At 37.0% G+C, this 15,700-nt stretch overlaps 1 protein-coding gene across 1 annotated transcript; it reads left to right on the forward strand.

Moving 5' to 3' along the window:
* Positions 1–1,025: 1,025 nt before the first annotated feature.
* LOC106087989 (protein clueless) lies at positions 1,026–15,407 on the forward strand. Its single transcript, XM_013253261.2, has 7 exons — positions 1,026–1,438; positions 10,068–11,181; positions 11,245–13,495; positions 13,570–13,695; positions 13,764–13,979; positions 14,044–14,255; positions 14,318–15,407. The coding sequence occupies exons 1-7, from the start codon at positions 1,294–1,296 to the stop codon at positions 14,526–14,528; spliced, it is 4,275 nt and encodes a 1,424-aa protein (XP_013108715.2). The 5' UTR covers positions 1,026–1,293; the 3' UTR covers positions 14,529–15,407.
* The last annotated feature ends 293 nt before the right edge of the window (positions 15,408–15,700 follow it).

Raw genomic sequence — 15,700 nt, forward strand, 5'->3', positions numbered from 1 at the left:
TGTCAAAGGCTTGATAACACAGCTGTGATTTTTTTTCTTAAAAAGATGTTCTCTTTGATCCGATATTCTACACATAAACAACAAAAAAGTGTTATAATGATGAAAGTACAAACATAAAACACATTTGAAGAAGATAAGTTGTGAAACAATGTTTATTTCGAAAACCACTTTTACATTTCAATTTACGGCATTTGCCACTCGATGTAGTTTCGTTGGGGGTAGATTTTTGTTGTTGATGACAATACCTCTTAATTGTACCATGCTTCCGTGGACGCTTTTAATGAATGCCAAATTTCTACTCAGTGAAGAACGAAACCCCGTTTACACTGCTCTTTAAAAAAGGTTCATCATATATTTTCGCTTTTTAAAATCAGCTGACGAGAGCTTTAAATTCGGATTTAACGAGCAGTGTAAACGAGGTTCAATATACATATTGGGTTGCCCAAAAAGTAATTGCGGTTTTTTTAATAGAAAGTAAATGCATTTTTAATAAAACTTAGAATGAACTTTAATCAAATATACTTTTTTTACACTTTTTTTCTAAAGCAAGCTAAAATTAACAGTTGATAACTGACAGAAGAAAGAATGCAATTACAGAGTCACAAGCTGTGAACAAATTTGTCAACGCCGACTATATGAAAAATCCGCAATTACTTTTTTGGCAACCCAATATATTCACTTACAGTAGGAGCAGTTGCCTAACAACAAAATATTGATTGCACTATCTGTCAAAATTAGCGATAAGTGCAACATATCTGTACTTCGCGAAAAAAATTATATTTAGATGTTTCCGTACGCTTCCTGATCAATGTAAAGATCTTAGTACCTCAAATCAAAATGTTTTCACATAATTTTTCACTATTTTTTAAACGAACTTAATACCCACCTTTGTATAAAAAATTCCTTTTATTTGACTCTCTTTAAAACACATATTTCGATTCGAATTCAAAGTCGATTATTCGACTTGTTTAGTTCGTGGAAGTCGTCTTCGACTTTTCGACGTTTTTTACACTTATATGATTGTTAAGTTAAAAGCTTGCTGAGGTGCTGAATACTAAAATACTAAAATATCATAATAATAAATTAAATAAAATAATTGTGTCCTATAGTTAAGGTGGGAAGCACCAATTGAAAATTTTTAATTACAAACGGAACATCACAAATTCAATTGGACTTTTTCATTTTCACTAACAAGAAATTCGGAGAGAAGTTGTGTAACATCAGCCAGCCACCAAACTTCAACGGCAAAATACATTTAGTTACGCTTAAACATAAAATAAACGAGACCATAGGATGGCGTTAGAAAATGAAAATAAGAACAAAAACATGTCGGACTCCAATGGAACTACTGCAGAAGCAGAAGATAAGAAACCAATGACAAGCCAGTCTCCGGTTGCCGATAGTTCAAAGGGAGAATCAATTGGTTCAAAGAAAAAAGGTTCGTACATACCATTTATTGCTCATATATACACAACTACGAGTATTTTGCCCAAAATATATATTAACATCCAGCCATACAACGAAATCGTAAAACTGGATGGGGGCGGCAGTGCTGAATTAAAATTCCTTTACTACGAATATGCAACACCATGTTCTTAATAAGAATCAATATACATAGAAATTCTCCCTAGACTTACATGCTGAGCTAGAAACAACAATCACATAACACCAATTACGTAATTCCTAGTTAGCTGCCGTTGCCTCCTGAAGAACAAACTTAGTTTATAGATTATGGTTTTGTTTGTCAAGCTTCTTCATCGCTACACACGATTCGTGTGTGAGATGCATGCACCCTTTGCACTGCATCGCCAAATACGAAATACTTTACCATTGACCGGCAATTGCAGTCAGAACGACGTGAGTGATTGTTTTTGCATTAACCTACAATTAGCACGTGCGAATATTTGGTTGTACTAATGGAATAGTGGGGGGTACCTTCACATATTTTAAAAAAAACTATTAAAAAACTAATTGCAAATATCAATTCGCCTCAGTTAAAAGAGGAGACAAATATTAAATTTTGAAATATGTATGTCAAATGTAGATACATACATACATACATATTTACTGTAGCTTCATGTTGCAGTCCATGTTTACACTCGATATATGTACTATCGCATATCCACCCATCCATTCTAAAATCTCTTGTTGTTTACGAAAGTATTTTATGTAACTTAAATTCCTATCTAGGTAGGTATATTTGGGAATCACAATTTCCAATAACCATTCCCCGAGAATTCTTGGTTATCACATAATTCCGTTTACAATGCCGGCAACAGAGAACGTCTATTGGTCAATCTTTTACCTCACACACTCCCTACCTCTCTCCCGCTCAGTCTTTGGTATCATATGCATGTGTATACATACATACATACATATATTTATGTACATACACGTGACTTGTGAGGGGGCTTTGTTTTGTTTTCATTTGTTGGAATATCACAAGTGCGTACGATACATGCGTGCATTGAACTGTAAGTGAGCCTTAATAGAAAGAAATGTAAGAGTATGTTAAGAAGGCCTGCGTTTCCAATTTCGTATTGTATAGGAGATTATGTTCTAGAGAACGTATCATCTTTTTAGGTTTTTGGTTTTTTTTTTATACTAATTTCTATGATGAAGGCAATGTCTGCACTTGAATTCATACCTGCCGAAAAGGCTGCATACCTTGTTCGGCCTATTTTGTAATATTGTTCCTTTGTGCAGTCTCCAAGTTAAGATTGTCATTGATAGAGTGGTGTCTGTCGAGAAAAATTTGCTCTTATTTGCACTAAGGGGCTTAGGATGAAATGGTTTTATGGAAGGTGAATCGAATAAGTTAATTGACCTACCAACACTTGCGAAAAGAAGTCGCATGTTATATATCGTATTCATGGTGAATTTAGTTAATGGTGAAATTGAGTCTTATTTCTTGATTGGGCATTTACATTTCAATGTGCTACTTAAATTACCCTTCGTAAGAGTCAACTATGAAGCATATACTCCGTTTTCCCGCATAATGAAATAGTTTAATAATGTATACCACTTATTCTTTATGTCTAATACGATACCTATAAAAAAAAGAGCTATTCTGGAGGACTAGATTTTGATTTTTTTTTATCTTAACTCGCTCAAAGTTTTGCCATCTTAGCGCGCAGTGTCTACATTGAGAACCTAGGGACTGAGATCTGTTTTAGACTGCCTAGACCATAATACGGTCCCACAGGCGGAGATCCGAGCGATCACTAAATGCGTGAGGTGGCGTGGTGCTAACGTGAGAGTGTCGAGTGTGAACAACCTTACGGTTACTGGGAAATAACATTTTCTTTATTTTTGCTAAACTATGATAGGGTTTATTATTAAGATCGTAATTAAATTTTGTATTTATTAATTTATTTTTTTATGGGTAGTTGTTATACACGCTGAATATTGTGATTATTAATCGGCCACTTGTGGCTTATAATTGCATTATAAACAAATAAATAAATTTGCCATAAGGGCAATAACAATCAGGACGGTAAGGTCACGAACAGTCTTCCAGTTTAAGTAGCGCTTTCTCTGAGGATGGCAAAATCCGTATCGTTTGGGTGCCGGGCCGTAACGGAGTAAGGGGATATGAAAGGGCAGACGATTTAGCAGTGAAGGCCAAAGGACTGCCCTCAATAAACGTGGTTAAGCCGAAGCAGTAGGCGACCAATGCGCATGCAACCTTGTGGAACAGCGAAACGGTCGGTAGGACGGCGAAAATCCTATGGGGTGATCTAGATCGTGAGAATACGAGGCTATTACTGAAAGGAAGTAAGAAGGAGGTCAGTATAACTATTGGTATCATGACAGGACACCTAGAACTACGAGCTTACTTATGTAAAATCGGTGCTGCAAGTGATAGCATGTGTAAGGCATGCGGGGAGGATGATGGGACGTTGGAGGATTTCTTATGTCAATGCACGGCCTTCGCTTTCGGGTTTTCTTCTATTCCAACTTTCGGTTGCAAAGAATCAAAGCAAAATAAGACTAAAAGTTCGGATAAATGCCCGAAGAAAAACAGAAAAACCCGAAAATGTTGCAACTCTCAATGTGAATCCAATTGGAATAGTTGGAACATGTTTTGAATAGACCGTATACGACCAAGACATACGGTCTGCTTGGTCTTCCTAATATCGTAAAAGTGGCACAGATTAGATGCATGCAAGTTGGCATGTCGAATTCAGCTTTTTAACCAATTCCTCTTTTTGTTCCCTCGTAAAAAGATAAATAATTTTCAAATTATTACAAAATTACCCTTAATTGTGTTGAAAAAGATTGTGAAATATACAAATAAAAATTTTCTTTATCTTTAGGCACCATTTATACAATAGTAAGTTTAATTTTTTTATTGAATGGAAAAAGTAAAGTTTTACACACGTATGAACCTTCTCTTTGCGACTTACTAAAAAAAGATCAATCAGTTTGACCATCTTGTAAAATTCCTATAATCTTCGATGTTGTGCCTTTAACGCTGTTTTTTTTTTGCGATATAAACGGTTTTCAGATTTTCATTCGTACACCGGCCATTATTATTCCGGTTGAATAGAGGGTTGGTGCAAGTCAAAGGCAACGCAATTTTATGTATTATGGTGGTGGCGATCCTCGTCAAGCTCCTTTAGGTGAGCGAGCTTGTTCCGGTCCAAAGAATCGATCGCCGCGAGAACAGAGTGGCTATTGGTTATTTAAAGCCACCAATAACTCGCCTTGTCATATCGAGCACCATAGGCACTCAGTATTTGTACAAGAGTCGGTGCCGCCCGACCTCTCACTGAAACTCTCCGTTCGATACCGCTGATTGTCCGCGACTGCCGTTGCAGCTACTCTGTGTGGATCATTCCACAATCCGCAGCCTGTGGATACACCCAGTGGCTCGCAGCTAATCTTCTCTTGACAGCAATGAACACCACACAGATGAGACCACAATGTTCCAGCCTGTGTGGTGCCCACAGCTCTCCACATGGATAAAGCAAAAATACATAAAAGGCGAGACATTGCAAGAAATCCTTTCAAAATTTCAAAATTTTGCCAGTTCAGTTATAAAATGATATAACAGAAGAACATACAGGCCGGTTCCGGTTTTCTAATATCCAAAAGGCAAAAAAAAAATTTGCCCATATTTTCTTAGTCTTCTTATAAGGATTGGCATTATCTGATGTGAATCTTACTATATAGAAATTTAGTTTGAATAAGCATTCAAACAACTATCGAGGAAGATTTGCAAGAGATGAGAGAAAAATATCTTTAGTTTTTCGTTTTTGCCTTATAATATAGTTAATTAAACAGATCGATATCTTGAACAGTTGAACCAACGAAGCTGCTCTAATTAAATGATGGATATGATGTTAAAAGTCCCGCAGGCTGCAAATTACCAAGTACCTCTCTAAGTACACCAATGGCCCCCCGTCCTGCGGTGATCTGTCCTTTCGACAGGGACGTGCCTGCTCACATATAAGAGCTTCACGAGGATCGCCACATCCACATGAAAATGTGGCTATAACAACAACAACAAGATTGTGCCAATGAATCACTAAATGTTCCAAAGCCTTTTAAATATAAGAATAAATAAATTAACTTTCATTTTATTTATTTACTTATGAAAAGTTTCACTGAATTTGGAAAATGTTTAATTTAAAGTGGAAATGTGTATCCGGGCCTCTATTAACCGGTTAAATCTGTTAACCGGCATGCTGTGCTTTTGGGTTTGGGATCCCTATTAAATGTGGTTTACACCTTTTATCCGTGTTTCAATGATGCTTCCTCTATTGACCTCTTTTATCCGTGCACTGTACGCATGAAAGTTTGATGTACAAATATGAATAAGGATGAATATGAATTTTTATACCCAGCACCAAAGGATAGGCGGTATATTCATTTAGTCATTCCGTTTGCAACACATCAATATATCCATTTCCGACACCCTACAATATATGTATATTTCAGATCGTCGAAAATTTCTAAGGCGATCTAAAGATGTCCGTATGCCTGTCCATCCGTTGTAAACTCGTTACAGCCTTCAAAAAATGAGATATTGAGCTGAAATTTGGTGCAAATACGTTTTTTTGCTGCATGCAGTTCAAGTTCTGACCGGGCCAAATCGAACCAAATTTGGATATAGCTGCCATATAGATCGTTTTGCCGATTTTTGGTCTGAAACCCATAAAAACTGCATTTATTACCCGATGTCGCTGAAATAGGAAATAGTGTGTTGTTTTTAGCCTCCCGACATCCGAGTCAAATATGGTGGAATGTCGGAAGGCGACTATATTTAGATAAAGCTGCTATATAGACCGATCTGCCTATTAAGGGTCTGAAGCCCACAAAAGCTTTATTTATTATTTGATTTCCTTTAAATTTGAAATTGTGAAATGTTTTACGACTACCGACATAAATATGGTTCAGATCGGACCATATATAGATATAGCTGCCATAGAGAACGATTTGCCGATTTAGGGTCTGAAACCCATAAAACTCCATTTATTATCCGATTTCGCCGAAATTTGAAAGAGAGGTTTGTATTAACACTCCCGACCCTAATATGGGTCAGATCGGATCATATTTAGATATTGTTGCCATACAGACCTATCTTCCAATTTAGGGTCTAAATCCCATAAAAGGCGGATTTATTGCTTGATTTCGCTGAAACTGTGACTTGTATAAGAGTTCTCGGGACCTGAATCAAATATGATCCAGAGAAGCCTCTATTCAGATATAACTATGGATATGGTAGTAGAGTTATAATAAAATAGGATGATTAATATATTCATGATGGTGGGCCCAATTTACACAATCTCTTGTATATTTTTGGAGCAAATCTAAACTAACAGCATGCTTATGTGTTATTTTTAATTCTCCGAGTTCATTTGCTATAGTGCTTTATATAGAACTGAAACATGGTTTTCATTTAGAATCTATTTTCGAATGTTCGCTAATGTAATTCCAAGTTTCCTTTCAACATAAGTATCTATGCATTCAACTACTTGAGCAGATAATACCTTGGCTCGATTGCGCCTTCTTTTCTCTTCTTCAAAATTAAAGTGATTTTTTTATATCTTGATATAATTGTTTTCGCAGAGTTAACGTTCTTTGAAGTAATCTTCGCAGCTTCAGAAACAGAATTTCCTTTCCTCAAATTTGTTTCGCTATTTTCTGGACTTAATTCGTCGCTTGTTAAATATGTATCCTTTATCAGGCTGCCAACTTCCTAAGCTAATACCCTAGTCACTCATCTCCTTCAATTTAAAAGCTGCTTCCTTGATCAAATTCTTAGAAGGTACTAAGAAAAATATTAATTTTACAATAAATTGTTCGAAACTAGCTGTTCATAGCAATACAAAAGTGAGGATTTTGTTGTTAGGTTACAACTCAATTTCGAAAAAAAAAATATTTCATAGCAATGTTGAAGACATTTTTTTTAAGAGTACAGCACTCATTCTTCACCGACAACAATGTAAAGTAAAGCATTTTGAATATATTTTATATATTATAATATAACGAATTTGGTTTCATTCAATTTGGAAAACAAAATTATTTGAAATGGAAAAAGTTTCATATAAGTTAGAAAATGTTTTATTTATATTGGAAAAGTTTTCACTTGGTTTGGCAAAGGATTCATTTATTCATTAATTTTTGCAAAAAAAGTGGTATGCATACACAATTTAAAAATAAATGAAAAAACACCTTTACCAACATTTTAAGGGAAATCTATAAACCTTAAATAAGAATAAAAGTTGAAACAAGCGGCAAAGTAGCAAACAACGGTGTTTCTAAACAAAGATGAGTTAAATGTTATTTAAAAAATTAAATTATTACAATGCCTGTTCACTTTATTCGGGAAGTTAATATTCCCAAATTGGTGAAAAAGGTCTTGACTATTTTACGTAATTATGATTTTTGGATAGAATTTAAAAAATTATTCAAAGAACATATTGTACATATAGACATAGGAGGATTCTCGGATTTTATGTAAACTTAACGTTTTAAATCCTTTAACCGTTAACAAACTCCGACACGATACCCGACTTGAGCCACCACGTGGAATGGAGCATAACTATGGATTTTGTGAGTAGCACGGTTTTCCTGACATATATATTTTCGAGGTTACCATTTTAGTACTTAGATCAAACCATAAGCTGATCACTGGCTTAGGTGTATGTCCAGAGTGGCATGGGAGGGATTAATATCCGCACCCTCTTTTTAAACTAACAAAATCTAATCGTTTTCCTCTTTCCGGTTACAAGAACATGAAAGTAAATGTCTACTATAGGTTAGGTTAGGTGGCAGTCTGGCAAAAGACTCGGACGTTTTCATCCATTATGATACCTCAGGAGTAGGAGAAAGTTGCTTTCTAGTTCCTAACGTTTAAAAATCCATATCGCTTTAAAATATAACTTTGCGAATGTTCACATCCAATTTCTCAAAGAAATGACAATCTAAAGTGTGTGTGCCCCCAGCCATTGGGGGCACACACACAGAAGATGTTCTATTCTCACCTCTTCCTCGAAGTGCTCACAGCTTCTGTAGGATTCGTTATTTGTTTCATGTTTTCCGATCAGACAGTGACCTGCAATGACGGACACAATGACTGCGATGTCTGTTCTAGTCAGCGACAGCCAAGTGGTAAACCACTTCAAGTCTAAATGTGGCCACATAATTGAGTGCTCACAGCCAGCACTTTGTGACTTAGCTTACATGGATTTAGAAGCCAGCATTCCACAGTTCAACAAATACATCGCATAGTCGATGTTGCAGAAAAAGCCATGGAAAATAAACAAGTTTGCTCTGCTGCATTTCTTGATATTGGCCAGGCGTTCGACAATGTTTGGCACGAAGGATTGCTGTTCAAACTGTATAACGTCTTTCTGGAGTTTTACGAAATATTAGAATCTTAGCTTACCAATCGACACTTTCGAGTGAAATTGAATAGTGTTTATTGGAATCTAAAGCCAATAGATGCTCGGCATATGCCAACACATAGATCATCAAAAATTGCCACGCTTGCAGATGATACAGCAAATTAATGAACTTCAGAAACTAAAAGAAAAGCTACTCAAAACATCCAAACTGTTTTAGTAGCTATTCAAGAGTGGTTTAACAAATGGAGAATGCGTGTAAACGAAAATAAGTCTGTACATATGTTATTTACAAACAAAAATGTAACGCCAACATCACTATTTTAAACAATATTCAAAATTCCTTACGCAAAATTAAGTGCAAAGAACACGTAAAAAAAACAAGAAATTAAGTTAAAATTTACACAACTTTACTGGCTCTTTATGGATGACAGGGTTTCCATTAAGATTAAAGTTCTTTTGTAAAACCAAATGATCAAACCTATTTGGATGTATGTAATTCAGCTTTGGGCCTGTACTTCAAAGACAAACACTGAAAAAATTCAAAAAACGCAAAAGATGATTTTACGTACAATTGTCAATGCACCTTGGTACATTCGAAATGCTGATCTTCACAGAGACCTAAAAGTGAAGCCTATAGTTGAAGAAATAAAATCCGCCACACGGAGCCATTCCAATAAATTAAGGGCCCATATGAACGCCGACTTCAACGTAATTTACTATAGCCACACTAGAAGGCTGCTGAGGACAATTCCCATGGATTAAGTCAACCAAACTACTTTGAAACCCCAAATTAGAGAGTAATTTCTGAATTACTTCTCAAACATTTTGAATTATTGCTTGGTTTAACCCCCGAACTTCTCCCTTTCTTGCCCTTTACAAGACATTTGATTGGAAGTTCAATTTCCTGTCCAGCAGAACACTGAGATATTTTGCACTTTCAGTAAAAGAAACATATCTCCTGCCGAAAAGAACAACTTTCGATTGAGACCGAATTACACCTCAACAACTCTCGGTAGTCCACTTTGTTGTCGTATGCAGGACTTCCTAAGGTATATCTCTAAGAGTGCCGGCCAAATGCCCGCTTCTTCCGATATCAAAATATTATATATAAAACTCCTAGATCTACACTTTCACTTTAAAAAATAAAAATATTATGGCCACATTCACAAAACTTTATTAAGCCCTAAAATGTGTTTCGTGTATTTTTAGGTAAAAATGGGAAAAATAGTAATAAACCGGAACAAGTTTCGAATGGACATAAGACACCGACAGCCTTAAATGGTGACACAGACTCTAACGCTAACGATGTTGACACAGTTGTCGAAGGTGAACAATCAGCGGAAAGTATTTCCAAAAAGAAAGAAGGTAGCGCTGAAGGTAATGGAACGGAAGAAAACTATGAAGAAAACATCGATTTGGACACCTTACACGATAGTGGTATTACGGTTCATATTCAGAGCCCCGGTACTGACATGTGGTCAGTGCAGCTTTCTAGCATGGAACTTGTTCAGGAAATTCATCAATTGTTAATGGACCGAGAGGACACATGTCATCGTACGTGTTTCACACTGCAGCTCGACGGCGTAACATTAGATAATTTCGCTGAATTGAAGACAATTGAAGGCCTGAAGCATGGCTCCACCATTAAAGTCGTCGAGGAACCCTACACTATGAGGGAAGCCCGCATACACGTTCGTCATGTGCGTGATTTGTTAAAAAGTATGGATCTAGCTGACGCTTATAACGGGGTGGAGTGTAATTCGCTAACATTCTTGCACACAATTACTCAGGGCGATTTGTTGGAGAAGAAGAAATCTCGACCAGATTCCGTAGATTGCACACCACCAGAATACATAATGCCAGGAGTTAAAGAAGCTCCATTGCAACCACTGCAGCCTGGTGTGAACAAAAACTCAAAGGGCCCCCAAGCCCTAAAAGTCCTTACAACGTCCGCATGGAATCCACCACCCGGTCCACGAAAGCTGCATGGAGATCTCATGTATTTATACGTCGTAACAATGGAAGACAAACGTTTCCATATATCCGCCTGCCCCAAGGGTTTTTATATCAATCAGTCTACTGATGAAATATTCAATCCAAAGCCAGACAATCCATGTCACCTAAGCCATTCGCTAATTGATTTATTATCCCATATTTCACCATCCTTCAAACGTGCCTTTCAACAAATGCAGAAGAAGCGCACATTGCGCCATGCATTCGAGAGAGTGGCCACTCCGTATCAAGTTTATCAATGGACAGCTCCACAATTAGAACATACCATAGATGCCATTCGTGCAGAAGATGCTTTCTCTTCGAAGCTGGGGTAAATTACCAAAAATATGAATAATTTTGAATAGCTTTTTGTAATAATTTTTTTTGTCTTTAGCTATGAAGAACATATCCCTGGACAAACTCGTGATTGGAATGAAGAGCTGCAAACCACTAGAGAGTTGCCTAGAAAGACTTTGCCGGAACGTCTGTTGCGGGAGCGAGCAATTTTCAAGGTGCATGGAGATTTTGTTATTGCGGCCACTAGAGGCGCAATGGCCGTTATTGATGGCAATGTTCTTGCTATAAACCCGGGCGAGGATCCTAAAATGCAGATGTTTATTTGGAACAATATTTTTTTTTCGCTGGGATTTGATGTACGCGACCACTACAAAGAACTTGGTGGTGATGTAGCAGCTTTTGTTGCGCCTCGCAACGATTTACATGGCGTACGTGTTTATAGTGCTGTAGACATCGAAGGATTGTATACTTTGGGCACAGTAGTGGTTGATTACCGTGGATATCGTGTTACAGCGCAATCAATTATTCCCGGTATTCTGGAGCGGGACCAAGAACAATCAGTTGTTTATGGCAGCATAGATTTCGGCAAAACCGTTCTATCACACTCCAAATATTTAGAGCTTTTGCGAAAGGCTGGCAAACATCTGAAAATATTACCTCATTCAGTCCTAAATGAGCGGGACGAGCCTGTAGAATTGTGCTCGTCGGTAGAGTGCAAAGGCATCATAGGCAACGATGGTCGCCATTATATTCTTGATCTGCTGAGAACATTTCCACCAGATGTAAACTTTTTAAAATTGGACATTGAGCTGAGTCCCGAACTTAGAGCTATGGGCTTCCCCATTGAACACAAACACAAATTGTCTTGCCTACGCCAGGAACTGCTCGAGGCATTTATAGAGGACCGTTATGTTAGCTTCATTCGCAACGCGGCACAGCACTTGCAGCAGTTGAATGCAAATAAGAAAACTGAGGAAAATTCTTCTGCAGCTATAACAGAAAAAGGTGAAGAAACCAAGGATAAGCCAAAAGAGGAACCAAAGAAGGAGATCTCAAAGGAAGAAGAGCCATGCGGCGAAATTAAGCCAAAATCAGAAAATGACAAGAAGGCCACTGAAGCTATTGAAAATGCATATGATGCATTCAAGGAAGCCCAATCGAATGTAGCCACAGCGGACGAAACGCAAGCTTCAGAAGTTGTTAAGCGGGCATGTGCTGCCGTTGGATCCCTCAAAGAGAAGGAGTTCGATTTCCGCTTTAATCCAGATGTGTTCTCCCCCGGCATACGCCATGTTGACGATCCAAATGGAAACAATCCATTAAGTAAGCAAAAAAAATTAGTACAAGAGGCCGCTGAATTTTTAGTGCTTAAGCAAATCCCAGCTTTTATAAAAGAACACATGAGCCATACTTCTCCTCCCATGGATGGCACTAGTGTAACTGAAGCTTTGCACAGTCATGGAATCAATATACGATACTTGGGCAAGGTTATCACAATGCTAGCGCAAGTACCCCGCATGGAATACCTCTACCGTATAGCTGTGATGGAATTGATAATTCGTGCAACCAAACACATTTATTACACATATATGCAAAACACAGATGCCATGCATCTATCGGCTGCGATTAGCCATTTTTTGAATTGCTTCCTTTCTTCGGGACCAGTGATTGCTAATGCCTCAACTGATGAACTGAATAAAACAAGCAATAATAATAACAACAACAACAACAAGCGAGGCAAAAACAAAAATAAGAACAGTGGTAAAAGTAATCAAAAGAATGGTCAGGCCAGCAATGACAATAACGATTGGGCATTGATGACACCAAAGACGTTATGGCAACAGATCAAAAAGGAATCAAAATCTTACTGGGATTTCGACATTAATTGCGATTCCATTGAGACAGCAATCGAAAAATACTCCCTACAACGCGTGAGCATACTTCGTTCTTTCTGCCTAAAAGTTGGAATTCAAATTTTCTTGAGAGAGTACAATTTTGAATCGCGCAACAAACAAACATTTTCCGAAGAAGATGTACTAAATGTCTTCCCCATTGTGAAACATATTAGCCCACGAGCATCAGACGCCTACAATTTCTATACATCTGGCCAATCGAAAATACAGCAAGGCCTCTTTAAAGAAGGCTACGAGCTAATAAGCGAAGCTCTGAATCTTCTGAATAACGTGTTCGGTGCAATGCATTCGGAGAATGGTTCCTGTCTTCGTATGTTGGCTCGCCTCAGTTATTTGTTGGGCGATGCCCAAGAAGCATTGGCCATTCAACAAAGAGCCGTAATTATGAGCGAACGTGTTAACGGTGTTGATCACCCATGTACAATATTGGAATATGTAAGTAGAAAAAAGTGTTCACATGATTATTGACTAGACAATTCAAATTTTCTTTATATATTCCAATACGTTAGACACATTTGTCGCTCTATTGTTTTGCCAATGGTCAAATCAGTACCTCATTGAAGCTTTTATACCGGGCCCGGTATTTGTTAGTGCTGATATGTGGTGAAGATCATCCTGAGGTGGCACTTATTGATGTAAGTTAAATAGAATGTACTATTGCCATTAGAAAGATATTGATTAAACTTTTACTTCAAAATTTTAGAGTAATATCAGTTTGATTTTGCACGCTGTTGGCCAATACGAGCTGTCTTTGCGTTTCATTGAGCATGCTTTGCAACTCAATTTGAAATATTTTGGCAACAAATCTATGCATGTTGCTGTTAGCTATCATTTGGTAGCCAGAACCCAATCTTGCATGGGAGAATTCCGATCTGCTTTGAATAATGAAAAGGAAACGTATGCAATTTACAAGTCACAGGTATGTATTGCGCTATATGGTTACCCATGCTAAACTTAAACAATTGTTTCTTATAATTCCAAAGTTGGGTGAGAACCACGAAAAGACTCGTGAATCTGCCGAATGTTTGAGACTTCTGACGCAACAAGCTGTGCTTTTGCAACGCAAAATGAATGACATATATTCGAATGGAAAACTCACAACGGGACTGCCACCGATTCATATACAACCCCCAACCATGGGATCCGTACTGGACATGTTGAATACAATAAATGGAATTCTCTTTGTTCAGATCAGGTAAGCCATATGAAGTCAAGCCTTAACAAATCAATAACTGTATTCATTATTTTCCATCACAGTCAAAAAGATATTGCTCAAGTGAAGAATGAAATTGAAAAGCATTTAAAAACAACAAACGAAGTGAACGAAACAACAGAAACTCTTAAGAAATTGGCCGTTACTGCAGAGACTGATAGTGAGGCGGCTACTAAATTAGAACAACCATTAACAAATGGGAACAATGTAGTTGCTGAGGACTCCACGCCAACTCTCGAATCCGCCTCTAGTTGAATTTAATTTTTTTAAATTCATTCAGCCTAATTGTAACCTTAATAACTATACAGCTTAATGTTCGGACGTGAGTGATTCCAGTGAGATACAATTCCAGGACCCATAGAATTACTTGCACACATCGAAGACACCAAACTGAAGATATATTAACAAATACTACATACACATACTGTTAGTCTAGTTTAAAGTTAGTACCAATGCAGAGAGTTGGTGGCATTTTCTTTTGGAAAATGCTGTTGGAGCTCCCCCAGTTACTATCATAATCATTTTTCATTAGCCTCTATCAGGCCGACAGAAGAGAGACCATTTTAATCTGTTTGTTTTTGAAGATTTCGTACATGAGAGCTTATTGCTCTACCCTACCCATTGGGCACTATAAGAAATAAATTTCTTAAATATTTGTTTTTTTTTATCATTGTTAATTTTAGCCTTCTTAGATTTAATCTCAATATAAACATTGCTTTTTGTTAAACAACTATTGAAACTATAACAATGAACGCACTGGCAACATTGTTTTCTACAATGTATTTGAACAACTACAACAATTTTTTATACATTGAAATTAATAAAACAAAAAAGATTATTAGGCATAGTTTATCATAATTAAAAATTCATAATTTTTGATAATGAAAAAGATCGATCAACACATACATACTTATAATTATAAATTATCATATGTAATATGATAGCAAATTTGATGTTACGTCTCCCCATCGTAACAAATGTGCAGCAACAAGTGTGTTCAAAAAAATTTTTTTTTTTGTTGAGAACGAAGTAATGAGAATGTAACATTTTTGAAATAAAAACTTGTTGAGTTGAATTCATACTATCTTATATATATGCAAGTATATGATTAATAAAACGAAGAAAGCAGTTTAATTTTTCAAAAAGGCTATATAGACAAAAAGTTCGGCCTAGTCGAATCTTGCTACCCTCTACCATGGATTGCGTTAAACAAGGTTGCTTTAGGATGAATTTTGCACCCGAGTATTGGGGTGCAATATTGGCTTCAAACGAGAAAACTCGATACGAATTTCAACTTATGGGAATAAGTTTTTATGGGAGCTATCAAGGCGGATTTAAAAAGGTGGTCTCACGCGAACAGCTGTTAGCAGCCGGTCAGCTTTGACGGTATTAAGATGACAGATTTTTGTTTGCATTCTCTTTCGCTT

This window comes from Stomoxys calcitrans, chromosome 5 (assembly GCF_963082655.1).
Source record: "Stomoxys calcitrans chromosome 5, idStoCalc2.1, whole genome shotgun sequence".
Classification (NCBI taxonomy): domain Eukaryota; kingdom Metazoa; phylum Arthropoda; class Insecta; order Diptera; family Muscidae; genus Stomoxys; species Stomoxys calcitrans.